We start from the raw sequence: 22,837 nt of genomic DNA, 5'->3' as shown, positions 1-22,837 counted from the left end.
CAGCAGCCCTGGCAGCAGTTTTGAGATGACAGGAGCTGTGTCCCATGTCTTGGAGGAGGAAGCTGAGGCCTGACCAGGGGAAGCGACTTTAGCCAGGTTACTATCCAGTCCCTGGCTGGCACAGGCTGCTCTTCCTCGTGCACCCGGCAGGTACTGTACTCGGTGTGGAAGGGGCCATCACTTTCCCAGATGAGGGTCTCAAGGTTTGGAGAGGGTTCTGCCGGGTCTCTTCTGATGCATGGTCACCCACGTAGACAGTAGAATCACCCCATGGTTTGTGACCTATGAGCTGCAGATCACCAGGCCTTTCTTTCGAGTGACTCGGGGTGGGTTTGAATTGCTCACGTTGCAGTCAGAGGTTGGGCACTTCTTTACCATTTGTGCCTCTCCGAGAGGTGTGTGAGTTGGCCGAGGTCCCCCAGCTCATGAGAGACCAAGGCTGGATTTGGTCCTTTGCAGCACAAGTTTCTGTGACAATAGTAATACTGTACCTCGGACTTTGTCAGGCCCCCCGCTGAGGGGACCCCCCTGCATTCCTCCCTCTGGCCTGCTGAGGTCCTCCTGTTAGCTATTGTTCTCACTTATCTATAGGGAAACAGGCTCAGAGAACTGAAGTGGTTTGCCCCAAGATAATCTAGGAAGGTGAAGCGCTGGGATTTGAACCCAGGACCGGCTCTGTCTAATGCCAGAGCCTGTGTTCCTAGCTACCATGCAGCTCAGCTCTGCCAGCTGCAGGAAGTTAAAAATGCCACCCTCCCACCTCAAGTCCTTCACACTCCTCCCCTGCCTCCGGCCCCTCACAGTCACTCTGCACGGGAGGACACTGGCACATGGAGGATTGATGTGGGGGTGGGGAGAAGAGGGGGGCGATCTCCAGTTGCCGTGGCCACCGGGTAAGGGGGTGGCTGTGATGTCAGAGGCAATCTGCTGGTGCGGATGGTGCCTGGCATTGGGACCTGGTGTTGGCCAACTGCCTGTCTCCCCACCCCCCTTATGGGGGTGCCTGGCAACAAGCTGCCCCAGGTTCCCCTTCATACATACCGCCAGGGGCCTGCTGAGCCCTGGGGCCTCCCTCTGACCTGAGGGGGTGGTGGCCAGAGAGGCCAAAACAAGTTGCCGCAGCCCCTCTGGGGAGCCACTAAGCTGCTGAGGGGCATGGGTGGGCGAAGTAGACCTAACCAGCCACATCCTGCCTTTTCTATCCCTCCGTGATCTGTCCCAAACTCAGCTCGCATTGGGATCAGCAGGGACCCACACTGCAGGGAAAGCGCCCAGGCCCTGTCACCACTGGAACAGGCAGCATAGGCTCAGTATGGGGACAGAAATGCCTACGTGATCAGAGGCAAGACTAGTCCAGGAGGACACCCTTGGGGAGTTGACCACGCTGGACATAAAAACGTGGGTAGGCAGTGTGAAAGGGAAAGGCACTCAGAAGGGGGCGTCCTAAACAAAAACGCAGGGGAGAAAGAAGGGAGTGTGGGCAGGTCTTGCCAAGCAGGAGAGCCAGGTTGGAGCGGGAGGGGAAAGAGGTCAATGATGTTCAGGTTTGGTGAGGAAGATCATTGTTACCGAGGCTGACAACCAACACCACCAACTGACAAGATGCGTGCCTGTGCCTGGTGGGCATCACGCTCAGGAGAACCTCACAGGAAGGGGACTGTTAGTATTAGTCCTGCATCGCATGCAAGGAAACGGAGGCTCAGGGAGGTAAGGAAACGCACATGTCACCCAACATGATGAGCCGAGCTCAGCCCAGAGGGAGGCTTGTTTGAAGGAGGTCGTTTCCCCCATCCCACCCCCTTACCCACCTAGTTACCCACAAATCCGTCTTGAGTGCCTGCTGGTGGTGTCCCGAGTTCTAGGTTTGCTAGTCTACAGGAGACCAAGCACCTGCCTCCCACTGGGGATGTTCTAGCGCTGCTGGGAGGAAGAAGTTGGGAGTGTCTAGCTGACCCCAGGCACCCCCCGGGAGTAGAGTGAATCTTGCCGTGTCTGGGCCTTCCCTCGGGTTTCCTTCAAGCTCCTCCTAGGTGGTGGCGGTTCTGAGATGAATTGACACCTCATCCCTACCTCCTGCCCTGGGGGTACCTGGAGTGGGACTAGGGACAGTCTGACTGGGCCTACTGGAATCCTGAGGAAGGAAGAGATGTTGAGATGAAGGAGTCCCGAGTGAGCCAAGGAAGAGTGGGGTGGCAGTGGTTATGCTGTCAGCTGCCATCAAGTCAGCCCCCCCCTGTTACCCCTACACACAGTGGAATGACATTCTGCCCAGCCCTGTGCCCCCACTGAGATCGGTTGTGGATCAGGCTGGGGTGATCACTGGCTGATTTTTGGAAGTACGTTGCCAGGCCTTTCTCTCTAGTTGGTCTTGGTTCAGCTTCGCTGAAGCCTGTTCAGCATCCTGGCAGCACGCAAGCCTCCACGGACAGATAGGTAGGTGGTGGCTCCACTCCAGGCCAACTAGCCAGGAATCTAGCCGGGTTTCCTGCAGGGCACGGGAGAAACCTACCACCAAACCACCAGTGGCCAGGATCTCGGGCCGCATGGTCATGGGCTGGGAAGAGGGAGGCAGCCGGCTGGGGCACCGTTGCATGTCTCTGTAAAGAATCTGGACTGTACATGTGGTGGGGTTCAAAAGGAGGAGGGGGCCCCTTGCCTCTCCCTGGGATAGATGTCTAGAGCAGCCCAGGGGCAAAGCCCACTCCTTTCCTGCCATGTGTCCCTGGGCAAGTCACTGCACTTGTCAGAGCCTGGTTTCCTCTTCTAGAAAGGGAACCTTGCAGAGCTGAGCCAGGATCAAGCAGCCCCTGGGTGCAGTGTTGGAGAGAATACATGCAGCGATCATTTCCTCAACTACCATGTAGGGCGGCGGTTCTCAACCTTCCTCAGGCCGCCACCCTTTCATACAATTCCTCATGTGGTGGTCACCCCCCAACCATAACATTATTTTCATTGCTACTTCATCACTGTCATTCTGCTACGATTATGAATCGGGCAACTCCCGTGAAAGGGTCGTTTGACCCCCAAAGGGGTTGTGACCCACAGGTTGAGATACGTTGGCTTATAGGGGGTTGAGAAACCCACCAGGTTTGGGATGTGCCTGCCCGGAGATCGGAGACATCCTGGCTCCATCCCCAACCCCACCCACCCAGACATGTGTTTATCAAACCCCACAGACCTGTCCTGTTCCTGCCCGGGGGAGGTGCGATGTATACTCCCTGACCCAGAGCAGGTGAGACTGAGGCAGGGTGGCCACATGCTGGGCTCCCCTGATTGCCCTTGGAGGTCACCCCTGGAGCTGGGCAGTGTCAACGCTCTCTACTCCCTCCTGGGCCCCTCTACCATGTGCTTCGGTGGAGCTGCTCAGAGCCTCTGAGGGCACAAAGGGTCATGAGGAGGGGCAGGCAATTGGGCCACTCTGAGGGACCAAAGAATTGGGGGACACTGCAGATGTGGGATCTTTCTGGAAGATAAGACATGATTCTGGCACCCACCATTCACAGCAGGCCCCTCCCCTGTAGGGTACAGATGGTGTCCAGCTCCAATTGGAGATGAGGACGTATGGCAGGGAGGGTAAATGGCTTGTCAAAGCAGAGTGGGGACACTCACCCTCACTGGGTCTGGCTGACCTCTGAGCTATGGGGGAAGGGAGGGGAGGTTTCAGGAGTAGAAAGCCTCATCTTCCTCCTGCAGTGGAGCAGCTGGTTAGCAGCCCAACGCCTAACCCGCTGCCACACTGAGGGGGCAGGGGCAGTTTTAGTGCATGACCCCCAGCAGCACTGGTGGAAACGAAGGGAGGTGAATTAGAACAGGATTGAGTTAGCAATGGCTCATCCCGATGTAGGCTGATTGGATTGGATTGTTGCAGGAGTGGAGGCTTGATAAGCTGATGACCTCCCAGTTCCCTTCCAGCATAATGATGAGCCATGAGGTGGCCGAGATGAGACGTTGTGTGTGTACATGCGTGCATGCGTGTGTGTGTGTGTGTGTGTGTACTCGTGCTCGGGGTGTAGCCATGATGGAGATGGGGAGGTGGGAACACTGGCACAAGAAGATGGGTAGATGAGAGATCAGTGAAGAAAGAGATCAGTGAAGAAAGAATGGGCAGGATATTGGGCATATGGGGGAGGGCAGTCACCTAGTCTCCTGGGTACTGCCATGGGGTAGGATTTGGGAGTCCTTGGGGTGGTCAGGATAGGGGCACTGCCAGGTTTTAGGGCTCGCTGGTGGTGACCAGTCAGTCCATTTTTGCTGCTGGTCTGGTATAGACAGATCTGTAAGTGGGTAGAGGAAGGGGCAGGGCCACGGAAACCAGGCAAGGGGGACTTCTGGGCCTTGACTAAGAATTTGGGGGGTATAGATAAAGGTCTAAGGACACAGCCCAGAGAGGCCACCATAGGAGATGTGGCCAAGGTGCCCACCCTTGTCTGGGTGCAGCCCCAGGAGGAGGTGCTGGCCTGGTGATGGTCAGAGGGCAAGCTGTGTAGACTCTGTCTGAGCCCCGAAGCTCCCGGGTGGATAATGCTGGGCTGTAGCTGAGCCACACCCACTGTGCTCACCAGCCCGGGTGGCGACATTGAGGACAATTAGGGGAGGGGTAGCTGTGTTTGTGGGTTCAGACATAGCAACGGTGCTGAGGATGTCACAGGAGCAGGCAGGGTTTCCTTCTATTGTACACAGAGTGACTATGAGTTGGAACCAAACTCCAGCGCACCTAACAACAGGGGTGCTTGCGGCGAGGGGTGCCCTCTCCCCACTCCCCACGGGTTCACCTGCAGTGCAGTGTGATTTTAAACGCCGGGAGAATGCCAGGAGAGAAACAGGAACTATCACAGGATAGAATGGCCCCCCTGTATGGGTTACTTCAGGCATGAGGGAGGGGTGGTACAGGAAAGGGGTGCAGAGAAAGGCGGGCACCTTTCTTAGGGTGGGGGGGCGCACAGCCAGCATTCAGGTGTGTGCAAGGGAACCGCAGCGGCGGTGATTGTGCTGCCCCTAGGGGCTGCTCTTGTAAGTCAGGGCAGTTCCTGTCGGGGACTCCCTCGCTGGGGAGGGGGCGAGCTGTCGTCGTGGAGCCCAGGTGAATAAATAAGGATCTTGAACTTTGCAGAGATCTGCGAGGGCAGGCCCCCCGGGGGCAGTGACACCCCTACGCCTGCAGCTGGACCGTAATTAGCTCTAAGCTCGCCCAGGCGCTCCGCCACACCCCCACCCCCACCTCCCGGGCCGCAGGGCCGACGCCGGGCGCTTCCCGGGATTCCCAGGGCTCCCTCGCGGCCGGCGAACGGCCGCGCCGCGCCCACCGTAGTTTGGTAGTTTGCCGATGCCCCGTGCCCGCAGCTGGCTCAGAAGCTCCTGAGCCCTCCCGGGGGCTCCGCTCCCCTGCGGTCCGCGGGCCCCTCGGGACTCCGGCAGCCTTGGCTGAGAGAAACCGACGCCCGAGGTGAGTCATGGGGGATCGCTGGAGGGGTCCCAGGCAGAAGTAGTCGCGGTGTCAGGACACCCCTGGATTAATGGGCAGAGTCCAGCGTTGAGGCCCCACGCAGCCCTGGGCCTTCGGGTAGAAATCAGTGGGCGCCCTGGCGCTACCTCCATTTCCTCCCCAGTGGGATGGGCGCCAGCGCCAGCTTCGGCCTCACGGACTTCAGAGTGGGCTTGGCGCCGAGAAATGGTCGTCAGGAGCCCGGGGAGCCATGCCCCTAGCGAGGCTGTTGGCGGGGCGTTGGTTTCTGGAGGGGCTTATTCCCCGGGGTGGGGGTGGGGCAGTGTGGGCGGGGCGACCGGCAGACCCCGCCCACCCGCCGCGTCTGGCTGCGCCCAGTCAGTTGGAGGTGGCCAGTTCTCCCCAGAGCCGGCAGGCGGCGCCAGAGTCTACGCCTCGGGCAGTCTGGGCTGGACGGGGCACCCACTCCTGGGGGGAGAGGGGGTGGGGGCGTGGAGGAAAGGGAGGTCACTAAGAGAAGCCTGGATTTGCCGTGACGCAAGATGGGGACACGAGGCCCCAGGAACCTTCCTCCGGTTTGGGGACGCTGTGGGCAGTTTGCTATGTCCTGGCTCTGTGGCTGGGGTCCAGGCTTGCTGTGGACCCAGCAACCACCCCTAGATGGGAAGTGCCAGGCTGCTGCCCTCCGCACTCATGGGAAGATGGAGTCACGGAGTCGCAGCTGAAGGGGCAGCAGTCAGGTGGGCCCAGAACCAGCTCTTCTGCAGGCCAGACACAGACCCACTCACTCCCTGGCAAGGGGTCCTCCTCGTGGCAGTGGGGGTCAATGAGGATCCAGGAGGCGGTGCTGGCAGCCTGGGTACAGGAAGGCTGCCCGTGGTATGGCAGGTGGGTCACAACACCAGCCTCGCCTCTTTCCAGTGCCTTTTGCATCCGTTTACCCTGTGGAGGCAGGGGCCTCCGGGAAGAAGGGAGCTGGAAGCTTCTGTGGTCTTGGTGCTAAGCCAGGTCTCCAGGAGAGGATCTCTGTGTCCCTGCCTGCTATCAGGCACAGGCAGAGCCTCAGGGCAGACTCAGCTTTTTGGTGGGCATTCTTGGGACTGAGGGTGAGGTCAGGAGGAGCTGGGTGGGCATGTGGCCCCTCCCTAGGCCAGCCATGCCTCTGGAGAGGGTGCAGCTGGAGCAGCCTGGTAGAGCTGGCACCGCCCTGGCTGACCTGCCCCCACACGCAGCCTCCGCTCTAGATCTCAAAGGTGCTGGGTGGGGCTTTGGGCCTGAAGGTTCTCTGGGAGCTTAGTCTGGGTGGGGAGCCCCTGGGCAGGGCTGTCCTTCCAGCCAGGGAGCATCACTGCTGATTCCAGGCCAGTCTGCTTCAGGCCGATCACAGAGCCAGCCCCAGACCTTGTTTGCCCCACCCCACCCCCCAACACACACACACACACACACACAACCTGTGGCCCCTCCTGGATAGGGAGCTCCATTCCCCACTCAGACTGGGGTGGGGAGCCCAGCCCCTGTGGGGGAGGGGATGCCCACAGGCTTCTGCTGCAGAGCTGGGAAGATGGTGCTGTTGGGAGGGGGTACTGCCTTGGGGACTCCATTATTCATCCGCTCCAGCATCTGGTTTCTGGGTATCAGTTTCAACAAGCTGGCCCTGACTCACAGGCCCGGAGCTGAGGCAGGGCTGGGGAGGGGCCCTTCCCCGGGGAATCAGGGGATGGGACCTTGTGGGCCTGCGCCTGAGCTCATTCAGCTGGACTGGGAAGCCGGGATCCTGCCGGCAGACGCAGGAAGCCTTCCCATGGAAGGCTCGAGAACAGCTTCTTCCTTGGCCTGACTTGGCTCCTGCCTTGGAGCAGCCTGACTCACTGTGCCCTGAGGACCTCTGGTGACCTGCTGTGACCCCACCTGGTGGTCTCCATTTGATGCAACCTGGGGACCAGGCCAGCAGGGTTCCCCTTCAAGCTGGCTTATGGCTCTGCCCTGGCCCCAAGAGTCCGAAAAGTCTTGCTGCCCAAACTACCTCCCGCTTGATGGCACAGGAGGTTAAAAGCCCAGACCTCTGCTTCTTCTGTCCCCAAAAGTGGCTTTGGGGAAAGTCACCTCAGCTGTCCTCTCTGCCTCAGTTTCTTTGAGCTCAATGGAGATTTGTATCTCCCTCCAGGGGGCCTTTTAGAAGACCGGGACTCAGCTGCTTCTGAGGCAGGGCTGGCCCTGGGGAATGCCCAGTGGAAGGTGGCTGTCAGGGGGGCCAGTGCAGGACCACCAGGATTTAAGATGGAAACTGACCTGCCCAGGCCCGCAGGCCCCAAGGTCATTGTGGGAGGGCTGTGTTCATCCTTGGCTGCAGGGAGGGACTTTCAGACTCCTCCTCAGCCTGCACTTACTCACTCATTGAGCACCTACTGGGTGCCAGCTCAGATCTGAGTGTTGCTTATGGTTCCTCATGTGGGACAGACAGACAAGGCGCCTGCCCTATGGGGAGGACATTGTAGCAGACAGGGCTTATGACTAAGTAGTGAGCAAATAGAGAGCCTGACATGCGGTCGTAAAACTTCTAAGAAAAGAATCTCACTTAAAGGGATTGAGAGTGGGAGGGTGAAGGGCTATTTTAACTGGGGATGAGAAGGAAGTCCTTCTGAGGATGGGGCATTTCACTGGGGGCCTGGTGACAGCTATCTGGCCACTGCCATGGGCCCAGGAAGAGAAAGTGCAGACCAAAGACCTGGAGGTACTCTGAGCTTGGTGTGGGAAAGGCCCTGCCCTCCTGGTGGGCTACTTCCTGAGACTGGCGAGGAGGTGGGGTCAAAGGCAGCTCTGCTGAGACATTTATTTTAAGCCAGATGGGAAGGTCCTGGGGAGTTTTACCTTGTGTGTGTGTTTGTGTGTGTGTGTGTGTGTCCCCTGATCTAGGTGTTAGGTTACAAAACATTGGACTGCCTTCTGTGACTAGTGGATGACTCCACAGTCTTTGCCCACTTCCTGCAGCCATCTTCAGAGACCCTCTGGTGTGTGGAAAGGGTGGGTGTGTGACAGGGTGCCCCCCACCCCTGTTCATGCCTAGGAAAATCCCAAAGAGGTCATTCCTGATTCCCAGTCAGATGCCTGGGGTTCAGTACTGCATGGGGGTCATTTTATGGCCCTTCTCCCTAAGCAAAGAGGGGGATACTAGTGAATGCCTGCCACCACCCCACTGCCTTCCTTCAAAGTCAAAGAACATAAAACATGCTGATGGTGGGGTCCCCAGCACTGCATCCCACCCCAAACTGGGTTGACAAGTCCTCTGGGGCTGGGTGGAGCACCCCCTGGCTGTGGGGTGCAGTAAGGTCCCACATGGACTCAGCCCTGAGCCACAGGGGCCTGGGGGCTGTGGGATGTCGCTCACACCCCTCACCAAACTCCACCTCAGCCAGCCCTTCTGGGTTCTCCAAGGATTGCCCCCTCCACTCTGGCCAGCACCCTTTAACCGGGACCTCATTGGTTCCTCTGCCTGGACTGCTGGTCCAGATCTGGCGGGGAGGTGGGGCAGGGTATCCAGGTGGGGGTGGGGGAATTGGGAGCCCAGGACTGGGGTGAAGGGGTATGCCACCAGCCTGCTCCTCTTCCTCTGCCCCACCCACTCCTTGCGGCCCGCCCCTCCCCCTCCTGTCAACCCACTGACCCCACCCCCACTCCAACAGTCTGGGAGCTCCCTGGGAGAGGAAGCGGGTTCCCAGGGGTCCTCTATGATCTGGACCTAAGAGTCTGGAGTGGGACCTTTAGTCGGAGGTCCCAGAGCCCCAGTCGGGCGCGGGGGCGTGTCCCCACAGGACGCCCCCCTGGGTCCTTGGGCTCCGCCGGGGGCGGGCGCGGCCGCACAATGGCAGGAAGCGGGGCTCCACGCTTTGTCCGGCGGGCGGCGCAGACCGCAGCTTCCTCTGGCCGCCATGGGGACTGGCCCTGGCGTCTCCGCGCGCCGAGCGGCCTCCAGGCCGGGCCCCGGGCTGCCCTCCCGCGACTCCGCGCCTTCCTGGGCCCCCGGTCGCACCCATGACGCTGAAGGGCAGGTACGAGGGGCGTGGCGGTGCAGGATCTCCGCCCTCAGCCCAGAGCTTGGGAGCCTGGCCTGTGGGGGAGTTGGGGCGGGGCTGGGAGGGGGGGGGCGCGGCAACCAGGAGGTCTCCAGGGGGTGGGGGCCAGGGCACTGATTACTCCCACCCAGGGCTGTATACTGGAGGGTGGGTCTGGATCCCTGAGGTTTCTGCTTCTCCTTGGGTTGGTGGGGGCCAGGCCTGCGGGGCTCCAACCCTGGGCCTGTTTTGTCTGGGGTTTCCTCCGGACACACCTGTGGGTCCCTGTCCTGCTCCAGGACCACTCCTCCCTGCTCCTTCCTCTGCCCTAGGCCTGCCCACATCCCCACCACCAGACTCAGGCCAGTTTCCCACCTGGCGGGGGCTGAGCCTTTGTGTGAGGGGCCAGAGTGCCTGCAGGCCCACCATCTATCTCCATGGGGGCCGGGGTGGTGGTGGTGGGGCTTGACCATGTCCCCTAAGGGCTCCCCACCCTCATTTATAAAGTTGAGTCCATATTTGGAAATTAGGGCCCTGCCCCATGTGTGTTCCCCCTTCCTTCCCCCCTCTCTGAAGGTATGGCAGGAAAGCAGGAGTGGGGGTAGGCTCATGGGCCTGAGAGGGGACTTCCCTGCCTCAGGACTTGGGAGGCCTTTTGCCTCTGAAGGAAGCTGTGAGGAATAGAGGTATCGGGAAAGGTGGGACAAAATCAGCCCAGGGGGCTCTGCCTGCCCAACATCCACCTCCCAGAGGGTTGGTGGCTCTCCCAGGGCATTACTGGGACCTCATGCTCCGTTTATCTGGAAGCATCTGGGCCTGCATCTCACCTTGCCCTCTGTGCCAGGGACTGCTGGGAGGATGGAGGCAGGCGAGGTCAGTCACGCAGGCTGGCCGCCAGCTTGGTGATTATTTGGATGATGGTTGGTGTCACCAAGACCCATCCGAGTGCAGGCAAATTCATCTCCCAGAGTCTCTCAAGGGAGCCTATTGCCCCCCCATGGGATGAGCACACAGCAGGTGTCTTGGTCTGGGATCTTCAGAAGCGCAAACCCGGTGAGACGTACATACCAGGGAGCTTCACAAAGTCGGAGCAAAAATGAAATGACAAGATAATGGGATTTTTCTAGCCACTTTCCGAAGCCCCCTTTTCACAGAGAAAGAGATTTGTTTCAAGGAAACAGCTCACCCAATCCAGGCAGGCAAGTTCCAAGTCTGTAGGGCAGGCAGATGGACACTGGAGGCTGACGTCCCCGGATCCGGAAGTCAGGTGCTGGATACAGCAAGATTTTCCAGAACATCCATTTATAGTCTGGAGGCTGGCTTTCCGTGGAGTAGCTGAGCATATCCGCTCACTGCATGGAAAGTGATTACATCATAATAAACTGTGTGAGACCTCTGAGATTCATTGCCTAGCCGACATCTGGCATTAACCGTCACAGTGGCTCTCAATAAATTGCTCTTAAATATGGAACCTGCTGCAAGTGGATCCTTGTGTAAAACTGATAGTCACATTATTGGATTTGTTTGAAAATGAGACGCTGACACCGAACCGAGGACTTGGGCTGGGAGGGCCCTAGAGACCCACCTCAGCCACCCTGTGCCCTCACACAGCCTGGGTGCTGGCAAACCCAGGCTGACAGGACATCTACAGAGACCAGAGAGGGAGTGATCAATCCTGGACCCAGGACAGGGCCACCGAGCTGGCTGAGTGAAGGAACCTGGGAAGAAGGGGCACCAAGGAGCCGGTCCATCCCCCCATTAATTCTAAGAGGAGATGGTGGCAGCTGCGGGCCCAGAATCTGCAGAACCAACCCTCCACTTCGGGGATGCTCATGGAGGGGCCAAGCCTTGGCCCAAGGCGGTGTACTTGCACTATTTTTATTTTTTTTTAGCAGCAGAGTCCTCATAGAATAAGCGAGGATATAAACAGCTGCTTTGGCTAGGGTAGCCCCACGCCCTGACCTCAGCTCTGGGGACACAGTTGAGAACCCGAGCATGAAAGTAGGGGACAAACGCCTGACGCTCCAGCTGCTCTCAGGAATCTGGGTGGCAGGGTCCAAAGATGCTTGCCCATGGCCCAGCCCCATAGAAGTCAGCTCCCCAAACAAACGGGCCTGCAGGTGACCCCTGAGCGGCTGACTCCCACCTCTGACTGCCGTTTCATTCTGCTAGAGGAGTGGAGGCCTAACAGGAACCCCAAACGGCAAGTATGGAACGGTGACGGATTTCCTGCCAGCTCCATACCCTTCCCGGATGCCCAGGAGCTCTCCTGCTTACAGCTCTGGAGTCTAACGTTAGGAGTGTTGGATTTGACTCCTGGCTTGTCTGGCTATGTGGTCTTAGAGAAGTCTCTTCCCTCCTTTGTGAAAGGAAGCAGCCATAACCCCTACCTCCTAGCATGGTACTTGTAAAGCCCTCGGTGCGGGCCTGGGCACTTGGCAACCAAACCAAACGCATTGCCATCAAGTTGATGCCCACTTACAGCGACCCTATAGGACAGGGTAGAACTGTCCCTGTGGGTTTCCAGGACTGCAGCTCTTTACCAGGGCGGAAAGCCCTGTCTGTCTCCCGCAGAGCACCTGGTGGTTTTGAACAGCTGACCTTGTGGAAAGCATAACCACCGCTCCAGCAGGGCTCTTGGCAACCACATCAGAGTGGAGATGAGACTCTTCCGGCCGCCTCCCTTCAGCCACTCTCTCTGCGGTCCTCACCCCGGCTGTCAGCTCCTGTCCATGCACGGCGAGCCCGTGTCTGTGGGCGTAGAAGTCTGCTCCATAGGGTTTTCCAGGCCATCACCTTTTGGACGCACATCACCAGGCCGCTCTGGGTGGGTTTCAACTGCCAGCCTCTGGGCCAGTATTCCAGTCTTCAGCCATTTCATCAGCCTGAGGATCACCTCAGAGGGGCCTTCCTCCAGCCAGAAGCTCCTCACGGCTGCCTCTGAGTGTGCGCTCCCCTAGCTTCACCCGGACTGAGTGGCGCCCACAGAGCAGACGCGCTGAGCGCTACGTGGAGGAAGGAAGCCAGAGGGGCCGGGGGTGTGGAGTGCTGAAAGGGGAGAGAGTGGCTAACGACATCGCCTTGTTGAAAATAGACGCAGCAGAACACGCGCCCCACGTCAGCAGTTCCTGTGTACAGACGCGGGCGATTCCATTCGTCAGTTGCCTGTGCCCACCCTCCTTGTTCCGAATCGTGTCTCCTCCGTGAGCACACACTCGCCCACCCGGCACTTCTAGCGAAGGAGAAGGTGACATCTGAGTAAAGAGTGCAGGAAGGGAGGAAAGGGGGCTTTTCATCCCTGGGGGGAAAGCCTGTGGGGAGAGGGATCAGTGGATACAGAGGCTGAAGGAGCTAGTCAGTGACAGGCCAGGAAGCTGGCCAGTGGGAAGGGTACAGGGTTGGAGGCTGAGAGGTGCCAGCACAGGGGATGAAGAGTGGGGGGTTGGCTTTCGCTCTGCGTAAGATGGGAAGCCTTGTGAGTGGATTGGGGGTGTGGGGCAGGGTGTTGAGTAGATCTACCACCAGCTCCGACTCCCAGGGACCGAACGTGTGTCAAGAGTTTTCAGTGGCTGGTTTTTCAGAAGCAGACCGCCAGGCCTTTCTTCCAAGGTCCCGCTGGTTGTATTCTGAATTCCTAACCATTCAGTTAACAGCCTGGCAGGTGGACTGGCTGCACCAGCCAGGGATGTCCAGGAGAGAGAAGGTGATTCCTATTTGGGGATCCTCCACTCTGGCTGTCAATGGAGAACGGACTGTGGCCAGCGGACAGCGGGGACTGTGGCCAGTGGGGAGAGGGACAAGACAAAGGCATAAGCAGGGAGTCCGACCAAGTGTGAGGTGTGGGGCTGGGGCTGGGGACAGGGCAAGCTGATTAGAAGGGGTTGGGTGGAGCCCCCAAAATTGTCCATCTGGCTGGATGGGGTGTCACAGAGCAGGTTAAAGGTGACCCTGAAGCCTAGCTGAAAGAAGAACGGAGTTGCCATCCACTGAGTTGGAGAGAGTTGTAGGGAGCTAGCTCAGGTGGGGGCATGTTACAAGAGCATGTACGTGAACAGCAGAGAAGCTTGGTCCAGCGGCTGGGGACTGGCTGGAGCTTTCTGAGATAGTGCCTCAACTGTTGGGATTGCTGACAGGCTGTAGGTAGAAGGAGAAGAGGAAGAGAGGAGGTGGGCACGAAGCCCCCATGGAGACACACAGGGCATTTGGAGAGGAGGGGGGAGTCAGGGCCCCTGAGAACCAAGAAAGTGGTTGTTCAGAGGAGAGTGACCTCAGACAACTGAGTCAGCAGGTTCCAACGGAGCAGTGGGCTTAGCCATCTGGGGCTCCCTGGGTGACCTAGTGAAGATGGGCTTCTTGTGATGATGGGGAAGCAAACACCTGACTGGAGAGGGCTGGGAGAGATGGTGGATTTGCCATCATTGTGGTTGTGATTGGTTTGTGGATACAAGAGGCCCGGAGCGGGAGGTGTTAGGGAACAGGATGTGGTCAGTGACCACCCCACACATTACATAATGGTGACATAGAAGAAGAGATGCTTTACAAGGCACAGCCAGCTCTGGTGGGTGCCAGCCGTACCCCAGGGTCCCACATGCCGGGCTTTATTCAGAAGGGCCTGGAAGTTCAAGTTCGCCCTGGACTGTCTCTGCCCACATGCTTAGCCTGAGACTGTCTGAGGACCGCTGGTCATGTCCACACTCAGGGACTTTCTGCCTGACCACCGGCTTGGACCCTTCAGGAATGTCAGTGTCATGAAACAGGTAAGAAAAGCCTGAGAACTTGTTCTTCCAAGAACAGACGGGCCTCCAGGGGCCGGCTGTGATGCTTCTTGGATCCTGCAGAAGGAAGAATCCTCTACAAAGGTCACTACGTAGGCGATTGGAGGGATGTTCCGACGGATTACCTCGTGCTGTCAACCAACCCACAGTCAACGCCAAGCAGCGGTCAAGAGCTCAAAAGATGCATTGGACGTTATTTTGAGGTGCGCCTGAGCCAAGCTGTGGTCTTGATAGTCGCCTCATAGGCATGTGGAAGTTGGACCTTGAATAAGGAAGAAGAATCGATCCATTTAAACTTGGTGCCAGTGAAGAATCTTGAAAGGACCTCAGACTGCCAGAAGAACAACCATCTGTTTTGGAAGAAGTACAGCCAGAGTGCTCCTGCGAATCGAGACTGTCTCGCGAGACTGTCTCGCGTACCTTGGACATGTTGTCAGGGGAGACCAGGCCCTGGAGAAGAACACCGTGCTTGGTAAAGGAGAGAGGCAGCTAAGAAGGGGAAGACCCTGACCACATGAAGTGACGGTGACCCCAACCGTGGACTCCAACACAGCCACAGTTTGAGGGTGGCACAGGACCGGGCGGTGTCTCACTGGTTGGACACAGGGTTGCTATGAGCCAGAATCAACTCAATGACACTCAACAACGTCAACCCAACCAGCTACGGCAACTGCAATCCGGGGCGCCCATGTGCCGCCCAGGGGTTTAAGAGCTGCTTTCTCGGAAGGAAGTCACTTCCACCTTTTGGTTAGCCATTGAGGGCATTAGCAGCTCAGGGGTTTCTCGCCCTCTATCGTTACGACATTTAGGGAGTGGGGTCCTTACGCTGAGATCCTTTAAGAGACTGACCTTGCTGAACTATTTAGGGGGCGTGTCATAATTCCTGAGAGCCTGTGGTGGCGCTATGAGTCGGGCATTGGGCTGCTAACCTCAGCCCATGGACTTCTCGGAGGGGAGAGATGAGCCTATTAGTTTCCATCAAGAGTTACAGCCTCAGGAAACCTGTACACGGTCGCTACAGGTCAGAATCGACTGGATGCCCTGGGGTTTAGTTAGGATTCTCTCCCCCCCCCCCCCCCACCCAGGGGAAGGAAGAGGGAAAGAGAGAGTGAGGGGCAAAGCTGATGTGGCCATGGGTTCGTAGCCAGTGGACAGAGGGGGAAGCAGGTGGATGGCGTTGCGGTATTCTGTACTTTCTGAAAGTTTGAGATAGCTCCACACCAAAAGTTGGGGGAAAGAAGATAGAGAAAATGGGAGGGGAGAAATAGGAAGAAATACAGGTACCTGCTTGAAGGAGTTTGGTTTAAAGGGAGCCAGAGGAATCTGGCTGCTATCGCTGGAGGGGACGGTGGTGGTTTGGGGTAGAATCCTCCCTTTCCATGCAGGAGACCTGGGTTTTGATTCCTGGCCAGTGCACTTTATGTGACGCTACCATCCATCTGTCAGGGAGGCTTGTACGTTGCTACCATGCTGAACAGGCTTCAGTGACCTGGCAGACTAAGGCAGAGCAGGAAGAAAGGCCTGGTGATCTAATGAAAATCAGCCAGGGAAAACACTGTGGATCATACCATCCACAACTGATCCTGGGGTGGTGGCAGCAGGGTTGGGCAGCGTGTCACTTCATTCTGCACGGGTCACTGTGAGCCAGGGGCCCCCACAGCACCTAATGACAGCAGCATAGTTGGAAGGTGGGGGCAGGCCAGGACTCAGCTTTTCTCAGACCGATAAATAGCAGCATATTGGAATGCTGGTGGGAGGAGAGACTGAAGGGGGAGGAGCAGCAGGTGGAAGGAAGTTAGCTCATTGACAGTCCCCATTCCCCCTGGAGCAGGTGGGTGGCTGAACTCACCCCTCCTGATGGCTTCTGGTTCCCAAGGAGAGTGGGAAACAAGGTCACTGTCAGGGAGTGACTTTGGGGAGGGCTACAGGGGTGGGGATATGAACACCCCCCGTAGAGTAGGGGAGAGGCTGGACAAAAGCCCAGTTCACACACACACACACACACACACACACACACACACACCACCACCACCACCACCTCCTCCACCCCCCACCACCCCACCGCACCCCCAGGACCTGAGCACAGACCCAGCACCTTGGCTCGACTCCTCCCTAGTCCCCTTATAGGATCCAAGGGAGGCCATGGACCAAGGCTGCCCACAGACCTGAGGGCAGAGGGCCTTCAGGAAGGTGCTTGGGGTATTCCAGTGCACCCCGATCTGGCCAGACCGGATGACAGCCCATGTCCTTTTCTGGCCCCCTTCCCGCCTGGCCAGGAGGCAGCCTGGCTTTTGCTTCCAGTCTCGCCCTGCAGGTTGGGGCCTCAAAGCCAAACTGCTTTCTTCAGCATCCCCAGGGGCAGGACAGGAGGTCGGGCACAGAGTAGGTGCCAAGGGATTCATGGGCATCAGGTACCCTGCGGGCAGTGGTGAGTAGGCCGTGAAGGGCAGCCCCACAGGAGGTCAGGAGCCCCATGTGCCTACCATCCTGCCCACCTTAGGTATGCCACCACGCCGACTGCCAGCAGCTGCATCTCCGCGGGCCACTCAACCTCTGCGAAGCCTGTGACAGCAAGTTCCACAGCGCCATGCATTACGACGGGCATGTCCGCTTCGACCTGCCACCCCAAGGTGAGTGTGGGGGCCCGTCTCCCCTAGAGCCCTGGACCTTCAAAGAGGAGGCAACTGTAAGCCCGAGGGGACCACGGTTCCTTTGGGTCCGAGCTTTGTTCATCACCCACTGAGCAGGCTTACCTACCAAGACTCTGTGCCCATGTGGCTGCTGCCCCCTTGTTCCAACATGAGTAAGGGTCCCCTGTGCCTCACTCTGCCGAGCCCATGCAGGGGATGGGCCCAGTCATGGCCACTTCTGGGCACATGCTCTGAGCTGAGGCTGTGCCAAGGTGGTAGTGGCCGGTCAGGAGCGCAGAAGGAACAAGATCCCCTTGTGCTAAAGAGAAACCTGGCCCACTGCCAGCTGTCTGTGTGGGATGGCAGCCCCCCTGCCGGCCTTCTCCATTCAGCAGAAGGACAAGGGGACTTCCCTCTCCTCCAGAGCCCGGGAGGGTGGGGGAGTGGAGACTGTGGCATTTGGTCCCTCGGCCCCACCCGCGGTAGGACTTTGTGATTCTCAGTTTGTAAACGGATAGACTGAGGCCAAGGTGGGAGTTGTATCGAAGTGGAGGGTCACCTGTCATCAGGTCCCTTGTGCCCTTTCGGGTCTCGGGTGGTAGAGGATAAGCCTTGACTGAGCCCCTCCTAGAACTGCGGTGGGGAGTGAGAGGCAGTGGGTCCTGGAGAAGGCTAGTAGGACAAACCCCCGCCCCCCTACACGCTTTCCTCCTCAGGCTCGGTCCTGGCTCGGAACGTGTCCACCCGGTCCTGCCCCCCACGCACAGGCCCCGTGGCAGACTTGGAGGAGGAGGAGGAAGGCTGCACAGACGGCAAAGGGTAGGTGAGGGAGCAGGTAGACAGAGATCACCTGGGGGTAGGGGTGGGAGCCCAAGCTGGTTCTCAGACCAGAGATGCGGGGACCAGGTGCTCTGGTTCCTTCACCATATGCCTCTTACCCACCGAGCTGCTTCCCTGCCTGTCCCCCAGGCCTGGGCAGCCTTCAGATCAGATCCCATCCTGCGACTAGAGCCCACTGGATGTGACCCTCATGTTGTCCACCAGAGGGCGCACAGCCTGCTGGGCCAGCGTGGGCCTGAAAAAACCCCCAAACTTGCGGCTACTCTAGGGAACCCCTGTGGGTTTCTGAGATGGTAACTGGAGCAAGCCCAGTCTTGCTTCCTGGGAGCTGCTGCTGTTTTTGAACTTCGGACCATGCAGATCACAGCCCAATACCTAACCACTACACCACCAGGGCTCCTTGGGCCTGCCTGAAGGCCCCTGAGTTGCTGGGTACCTTGAGATCAGCCCCCATTTGCAGCCCTCGTGGTGAGGTCCCATGCTCCCATCTCTGTGTTCCTGGCTTTCCTGCAGGGACCGGAAGAGCACAGGCTTAAGACTCTCGAAGAAGAAGGCGAGGAGGAGACACACAGATGTAAGAAGCCCCTGGGGAGTGGTGGTGGGGCTTCTCCAGACCACTCACTCCAGCTGTCCCATGCCCTGTGCTCTCCCCGAGGCTGGGTCTCTGTCCCAGACTCCAGGATGAGGGCAGGGGTCCACTGCCCACCCTTCCCTGCTCCCAGTATCACCCATCCCAGCCAGGTGGGTGGGGGGGCGGTTAACCTGGGTATCAGGGTGGGATGAGAGGGGGTCCCCTGAAGAGGCCAGTACATGTATGTGCTCCCAGGACCCAAGCAAGGAGTGCTTCACCCTGAAATTCGACCTGAACGTGGATATCGAGACAGAGATTGTACCAGCCATGAAGAAGAAGTCTCTGGGGTAGGGCCTGGTGGGGCAGAAAGCACGGCTGGCGCTCTAGGTCTCAACATGGATAGCCTTGTCTGTGTGGTGACCTGTGAGTCCCCACACCTGGGTGTCCATGTGGTGTGATGGGTCTGTGCACCTGTGAGTTCCAACCATGTGTGCGTGGCCCAGACCTGGCAGGACAGGTGGGCAGTGGTGTGTTCCCTGCTGGCAGACCAGATCAAAGCCTGGACATGTGTCGATGGTCATGAGGTGTATGTACCTCTGTGAGCGGCAGGGAGGTGTGTGTGTGTGTACCTGTGGGTGACCCCAAGGGCTTCCCACCCCACCTCCCAGGAAGGGGAGGCCACCGGGTGGGCAGCCTGGCTGCAGGGGATTCATACCTCTCATGTCCACTTCTTGTGCAGGGAGGTGCTGCTGCCTGTGTTTGAAAGGAAGGGCATCACGCTGGGCAAAGTGGACATCTACCTGGACCAGTCCAACACGCCTCTCTCCCTTACCTTCGAGGCCTACAGGTTTGGAGGACACTACCTACGGGTCAAAGGTGAGTGGCAGGCTCCCAGGCCAGGCAGGAGATGGGGCCTGGCTGGGCCAGGGATGGGAACTTCTCTCTGGGCTCGGGTGGCCATTGTCTAGGGCCCCCAGCAGCTCATTACCATACAGGTGTCCCTCTGCCAGGCTGGGTGGCCGATGCTGGCAGGGCGGTACTGCAGGGGCAGGGCAGTCGAGCACTGAGTGGATTCTCAGGAGAGCCAGGTTGGGGACCTGGATCTGGTCCAGGCCCTGAGGGACCTCTCCTTGTCCCCAAATGCCACCTAGCCAAGCCCGGAGATGAAGGCAAGGTGGAGCAGGGAGTGAAGGATTCCAAGTCGCTGAGTCTGCCGATCCTGCGGCCAGCTGGGGCCGGGGCCCCCACCCTGGAGCGTGCAGACCCTCAGAGCCGCCGGGAGAGCCTCGACATCTTGGTGGGTGAGCAAGGGTCTGAGGAGAAGTCATCCTAGGCGCTCCCTTCTCCCTCTTGGCCTATAATTTTCTCTTCGTGGTAGTGAGAACCTACTGTGAGTGTAGACCCTTTCAAGGGCGTGGGTCCTGCCTCCAGGAGTCTCCTGGTGACCGAGGAGTCTCTGTGTGTGGCTGGAAGGCTTGGGGGGCCTTGTGCATGTGTGTCGGGGGCTGTGTGTGTGTCCCTGGCCCACTTTGGGAGCTGGGTTAGTGAGTGCATCTCTGTGTTTCTCCCCAACCCCTACAAGCTGGTGGCCAGGTGGCTGGGGGACAGTGGTCCAGGTGCAGCTGTGTGTGGATCTTCCAGCCCCTAGAGCATGGTGGGTCCCAGAAAAGGTAGCATCCAGGGTGGGGGTACAGAGACCTTCTGTGTCCCAAGCCTATGCTCCTGGAGGCTCACTATGGGGCCAAGGCATGCTGTCCTTGACACACCGTTCCTTGACAGGCCCCTGGTCGCCGCCGCAAGAACATGCTGGAGTTCCTGGGGGAGGTGAGCATCCCTGGGCAGGAGCCAGCCGCCCCCTCCAGCTGCTCCCTGCCCAGCACCAGCAGCAGCAACAGCGGCAGCAGCAGCAGCGGCAGCGGCAGTGGCCCAAGCAGTACCGGCGGGGAGAGCTGGAAGAATCGGGCTGCCAGCCGCTTCAGCGGCTTCTTCAGCTCGGGCCCCAGTGCCAGTGCCTTTGGTCGGGTATGTGGCCCCCATGAACCCCGGGCGAAGGGAGCTGGCTGCTCAGGGGCTGACTGAACCCTGACCCGGTGCTGGACCCTGACCCTGACCCTGACCCTGCAGGAGGTGGACAAGATGGAGCAACTGGGAGGCAAGCTGCAGGCCTATAGCCTCTTTGGGCTGCCCCGGCTGCCCCGGCGACTGCGATTTGACCACGACTCCTGGGAGGAGGACGACGAGGAGGAGGAGGAGAACGAGGATGACGGCTGCCTGAGGCTGGAGGACAGTTGGCGGGAACTCATTGATGGGCATGAGGTGGGCACAGGTCTGGGCCTGGCAGCCTCCCCATCCCCCACAGCATGGGGCCTCTGGGGGCTGTGAAGGAGTGTTCCACCGGACTGGGTGCTATATTGGGGGCATTGAGGCCCCAAGAGATCCACTCTGTCACTTGGCTGTTTTAACAGCCGAGGCAGGCCCTGGCTGAGGATTTGAGTGATGTGGAGCAGCAGTTCTCAACCTATGGGTCGCGACCCCTTAAAGGGGTGGAACGACCCTTTCACAGAAGTCGCCTGATTTATAACAGTTGCAACATTACAGTGATGAAGTAACAATGAAAATAATTTTGTGGTTGGGGGGTCACCACACATGAGGAACTATATGAAAGGGTTGAGGCATTTGGAAGGTTGAGAACCACTGAATTGTAGAGAGTGGACTCACCCTGCCTGGTCATCCACACCTGGTCAATGAGTTACATGTTGCACACACGTGTACACACACACACACACAGCTGGCCACTCTGGGGCTCCTGGCTGAACCCCACTTTGCTCCCTGCAGAAGCTGACACGGCGGCAGTGCCACCAGCAGGAGGCAGTGTGGGAGCTTCTGCACACAGAGGCCTCCTACATCAAGAAGCTGCGGGTGATCACCAACGTGAGTGTGGGCCGGGTTCCTGCCCAGCCCTTTTCAGAAGGAGCAGGTGCCACACAACAAAAGGGGAGCAGGAAAATCAGAGAAGAGCTGCGCCCCAGGAAACCGTCTCCCACGGGCCGGGCAACTGGGAGGGGTTTCCACAAGCAGGCTGGGTGGGGCTGGCCTCTCTGAACACCTGCTCGTGCCAGGTGCTTGGAGCCCACACCCTAGCCCGAGACAGTAGGAGTGCCGATGCGGGCACTGGGCAGAGGGGTGCAGCAGCCTGGGGCGGGCAATTCTAGGGAAACTTGCTGAAAAAAGCACAGAGCTAGGGCGCAGGTGGGGCTGCCCTGGGGGCAGGGCCTGGTTCGGCTGGTCCCAGGTGGGTCAGTGGGGCAGGGATCTTGTGGTCTAGAGCCTTCCCCAGCTTCTGGAACAGGACCCAAGGAGCTGCAAGTCCCTGGGACAGAGGGCAGGAGTGGGTATGGGGCGGGCCGGGGTAGTGGGGACCCCTCCTCGAGCCGCAGCGTCTTCTGCCTCCACAGCTGTTCCTGTGCTGCCTTCTGAACCTGCAAGAGTCGGGGCTGCTGTGTGAGGTGCGGCGTGGGCTAGGGGCGGGGCCGAGGGGCGGGGCCTGATCATTCCTAAGGGGACCGGATGCCCAGCCTGCCAGAGGGGCGGACTGAGCGGACCTCTTGCCGCTCGCAGGTGGAGGCGGAGCGACTGTTCAGCAACATCCCCGAGATCGCGCGGCTGCACCGCGGGCTATGGGGCAGCGTGATGGCGCCGGTGTTGGAGAAGGCGCGGCGCACGCGGGCACTCCTGCAGCCCGGGGACTTCCTCAAAGGCTTCAAGATGGTACGGGCACGGCGGGCCACCGGCGGGCTCACGGAGGCAGGGCTGCGCGCCCGTAAGGCGCCCATCCGTTCCCATCTGTGCAAACCTCCCCGTGGCCAGGGGGCCCGCCCGTGGGAACCCTCCCTGACCACCGACGGCTACCAACCGGGCCGTGGGCACGCCTTGCACCGAGCCAGTTTTCGCCGGTCGGAAGCAGGGCTCATAAGCCGGCCCGCGCCCGGGGTGGTCGCGAACACGCGTGAGCATGGGCCTGTGGGACGCGTAGTAACAATGACTGGTTCTCCCCACTCCGCCCTGGCCAGTTCGGCTCGCTCTTCAGACCCTACATCCGCTACTGCATGGAGGAGGAGGCCTGCATGGAGTACATGCGGGGGCTGCTCCGGGACAACGACCTTTTCCGCGCCTACGTCACGGTGAAGGGGCCCGGGCTGGGTGGTAGGGAGACGCAACTTGGCCCCCTGGGAGGATGCCGGGGGCGGGGTCTGGGCCCCAGGGCAGGCCTACCTGAGCCCCGCCCCTGATGCCTCGCTGCAGTGGGCCGAGAAGCACCAGCAGTGCCAGCGGCTGAAGCTGAGCGACATGCTGGCCAAGCCCCACCAGCGACTCACCAAGTACCCTTTGCTGCTCAAGTCCCTGCTGCGGAAGACGGATGAGCCGCGAGCCAAGGAAGCCATCGTCACCATGGTAACGTTGGGGGGCCGGTCGGGGCGGGGGAGGTGTCCCGCAGCTCCACCGACCACCATGGACTCCTTCCTAATCCT

At 59.3% G+C, this 22,837-nt stretch overlaps 1 protein-coding gene across 6 annotated transcripts in view; it reads left to right on the top strand.

Moving 5' to 3' along the window:
- The window catches only part of PLEKHG5 (pleckstrin homology and RhoGEF domain containing G5), a 28,922-nt gene that overhangs the window by 1,409 nt on the left and 4,676 nt on the right, over positions 1–22,837 (top strand). For 2 of the 6 annotated variants that reach the window (XM_075550501.1, XM_075550503.1), the window contains exons 3-15: positions 16,768–16,897; positions 17,614–17,716; positions 18,251–18,311; positions 18,564–18,655; positions 19,048–19,184; positions 19,460–19,605; positions 20,088–20,330; positions 20,433–20,624; positions 21,144–21,239; positions 21,764–21,814; positions 21,927–22,076; positions 22,379–22,489; positions 22,611–22,760. In XM_075550501.1, coding sequence (XP_075406616.1) covers positions 16,768–16,897; positions 17,614–17,716; positions 18,251–18,311; positions 18,564–18,655; positions 19,048–19,184; positions 19,460–19,605; positions 20,088–20,330; positions 20,433–20,624; positions 21,144–21,239; positions 21,764–21,814; positions 21,927–22,076; positions 22,379–22,489; positions 22,611–22,760 — 1,662 coding nt within the window. Of the gene's footprint in view, positions 1–5,193; positions 5,444–8,073; positions 8,175–9,138; positions 9,490–16,767; positions 16,898–17,613; positions 17,717–18,250; positions 18,312–18,563; positions 18,656–19,047; positions 19,185–19,459; positions 19,606–20,087; positions 20,331–20,432; positions 20,625–21,143; positions 21,240–21,763; positions 21,815–21,926; positions 22,077–22,378; positions 22,490–22,610; positions 22,761–22,837 lie in introns of those variants that run through there. The other 4 variants (XM_075550529.1, XM_075550522.1, XM_075550518.1 and 1 more) reach the window with 4 other exon arrangements.

Source organism: Tenrec ecaudatus, chromosome 1 (genome assembly GCF_050624435.1).
Source record: "Tenrec ecaudatus isolate mTenEca1 chromosome 1, mTenEca1.hap1, whole genome shotgun sequence".
Classification (NCBI taxonomy): Eukaryota; Metazoa; Chordata; class Mammalia; order Afrosoricida; family Tenrecidae; genus Tenrec; species Tenrec ecaudatus.
Note: the sequence above shows the minus strand (reverse complement) of the source record. Positions and strands in the feature narration are given on the sequence as shown.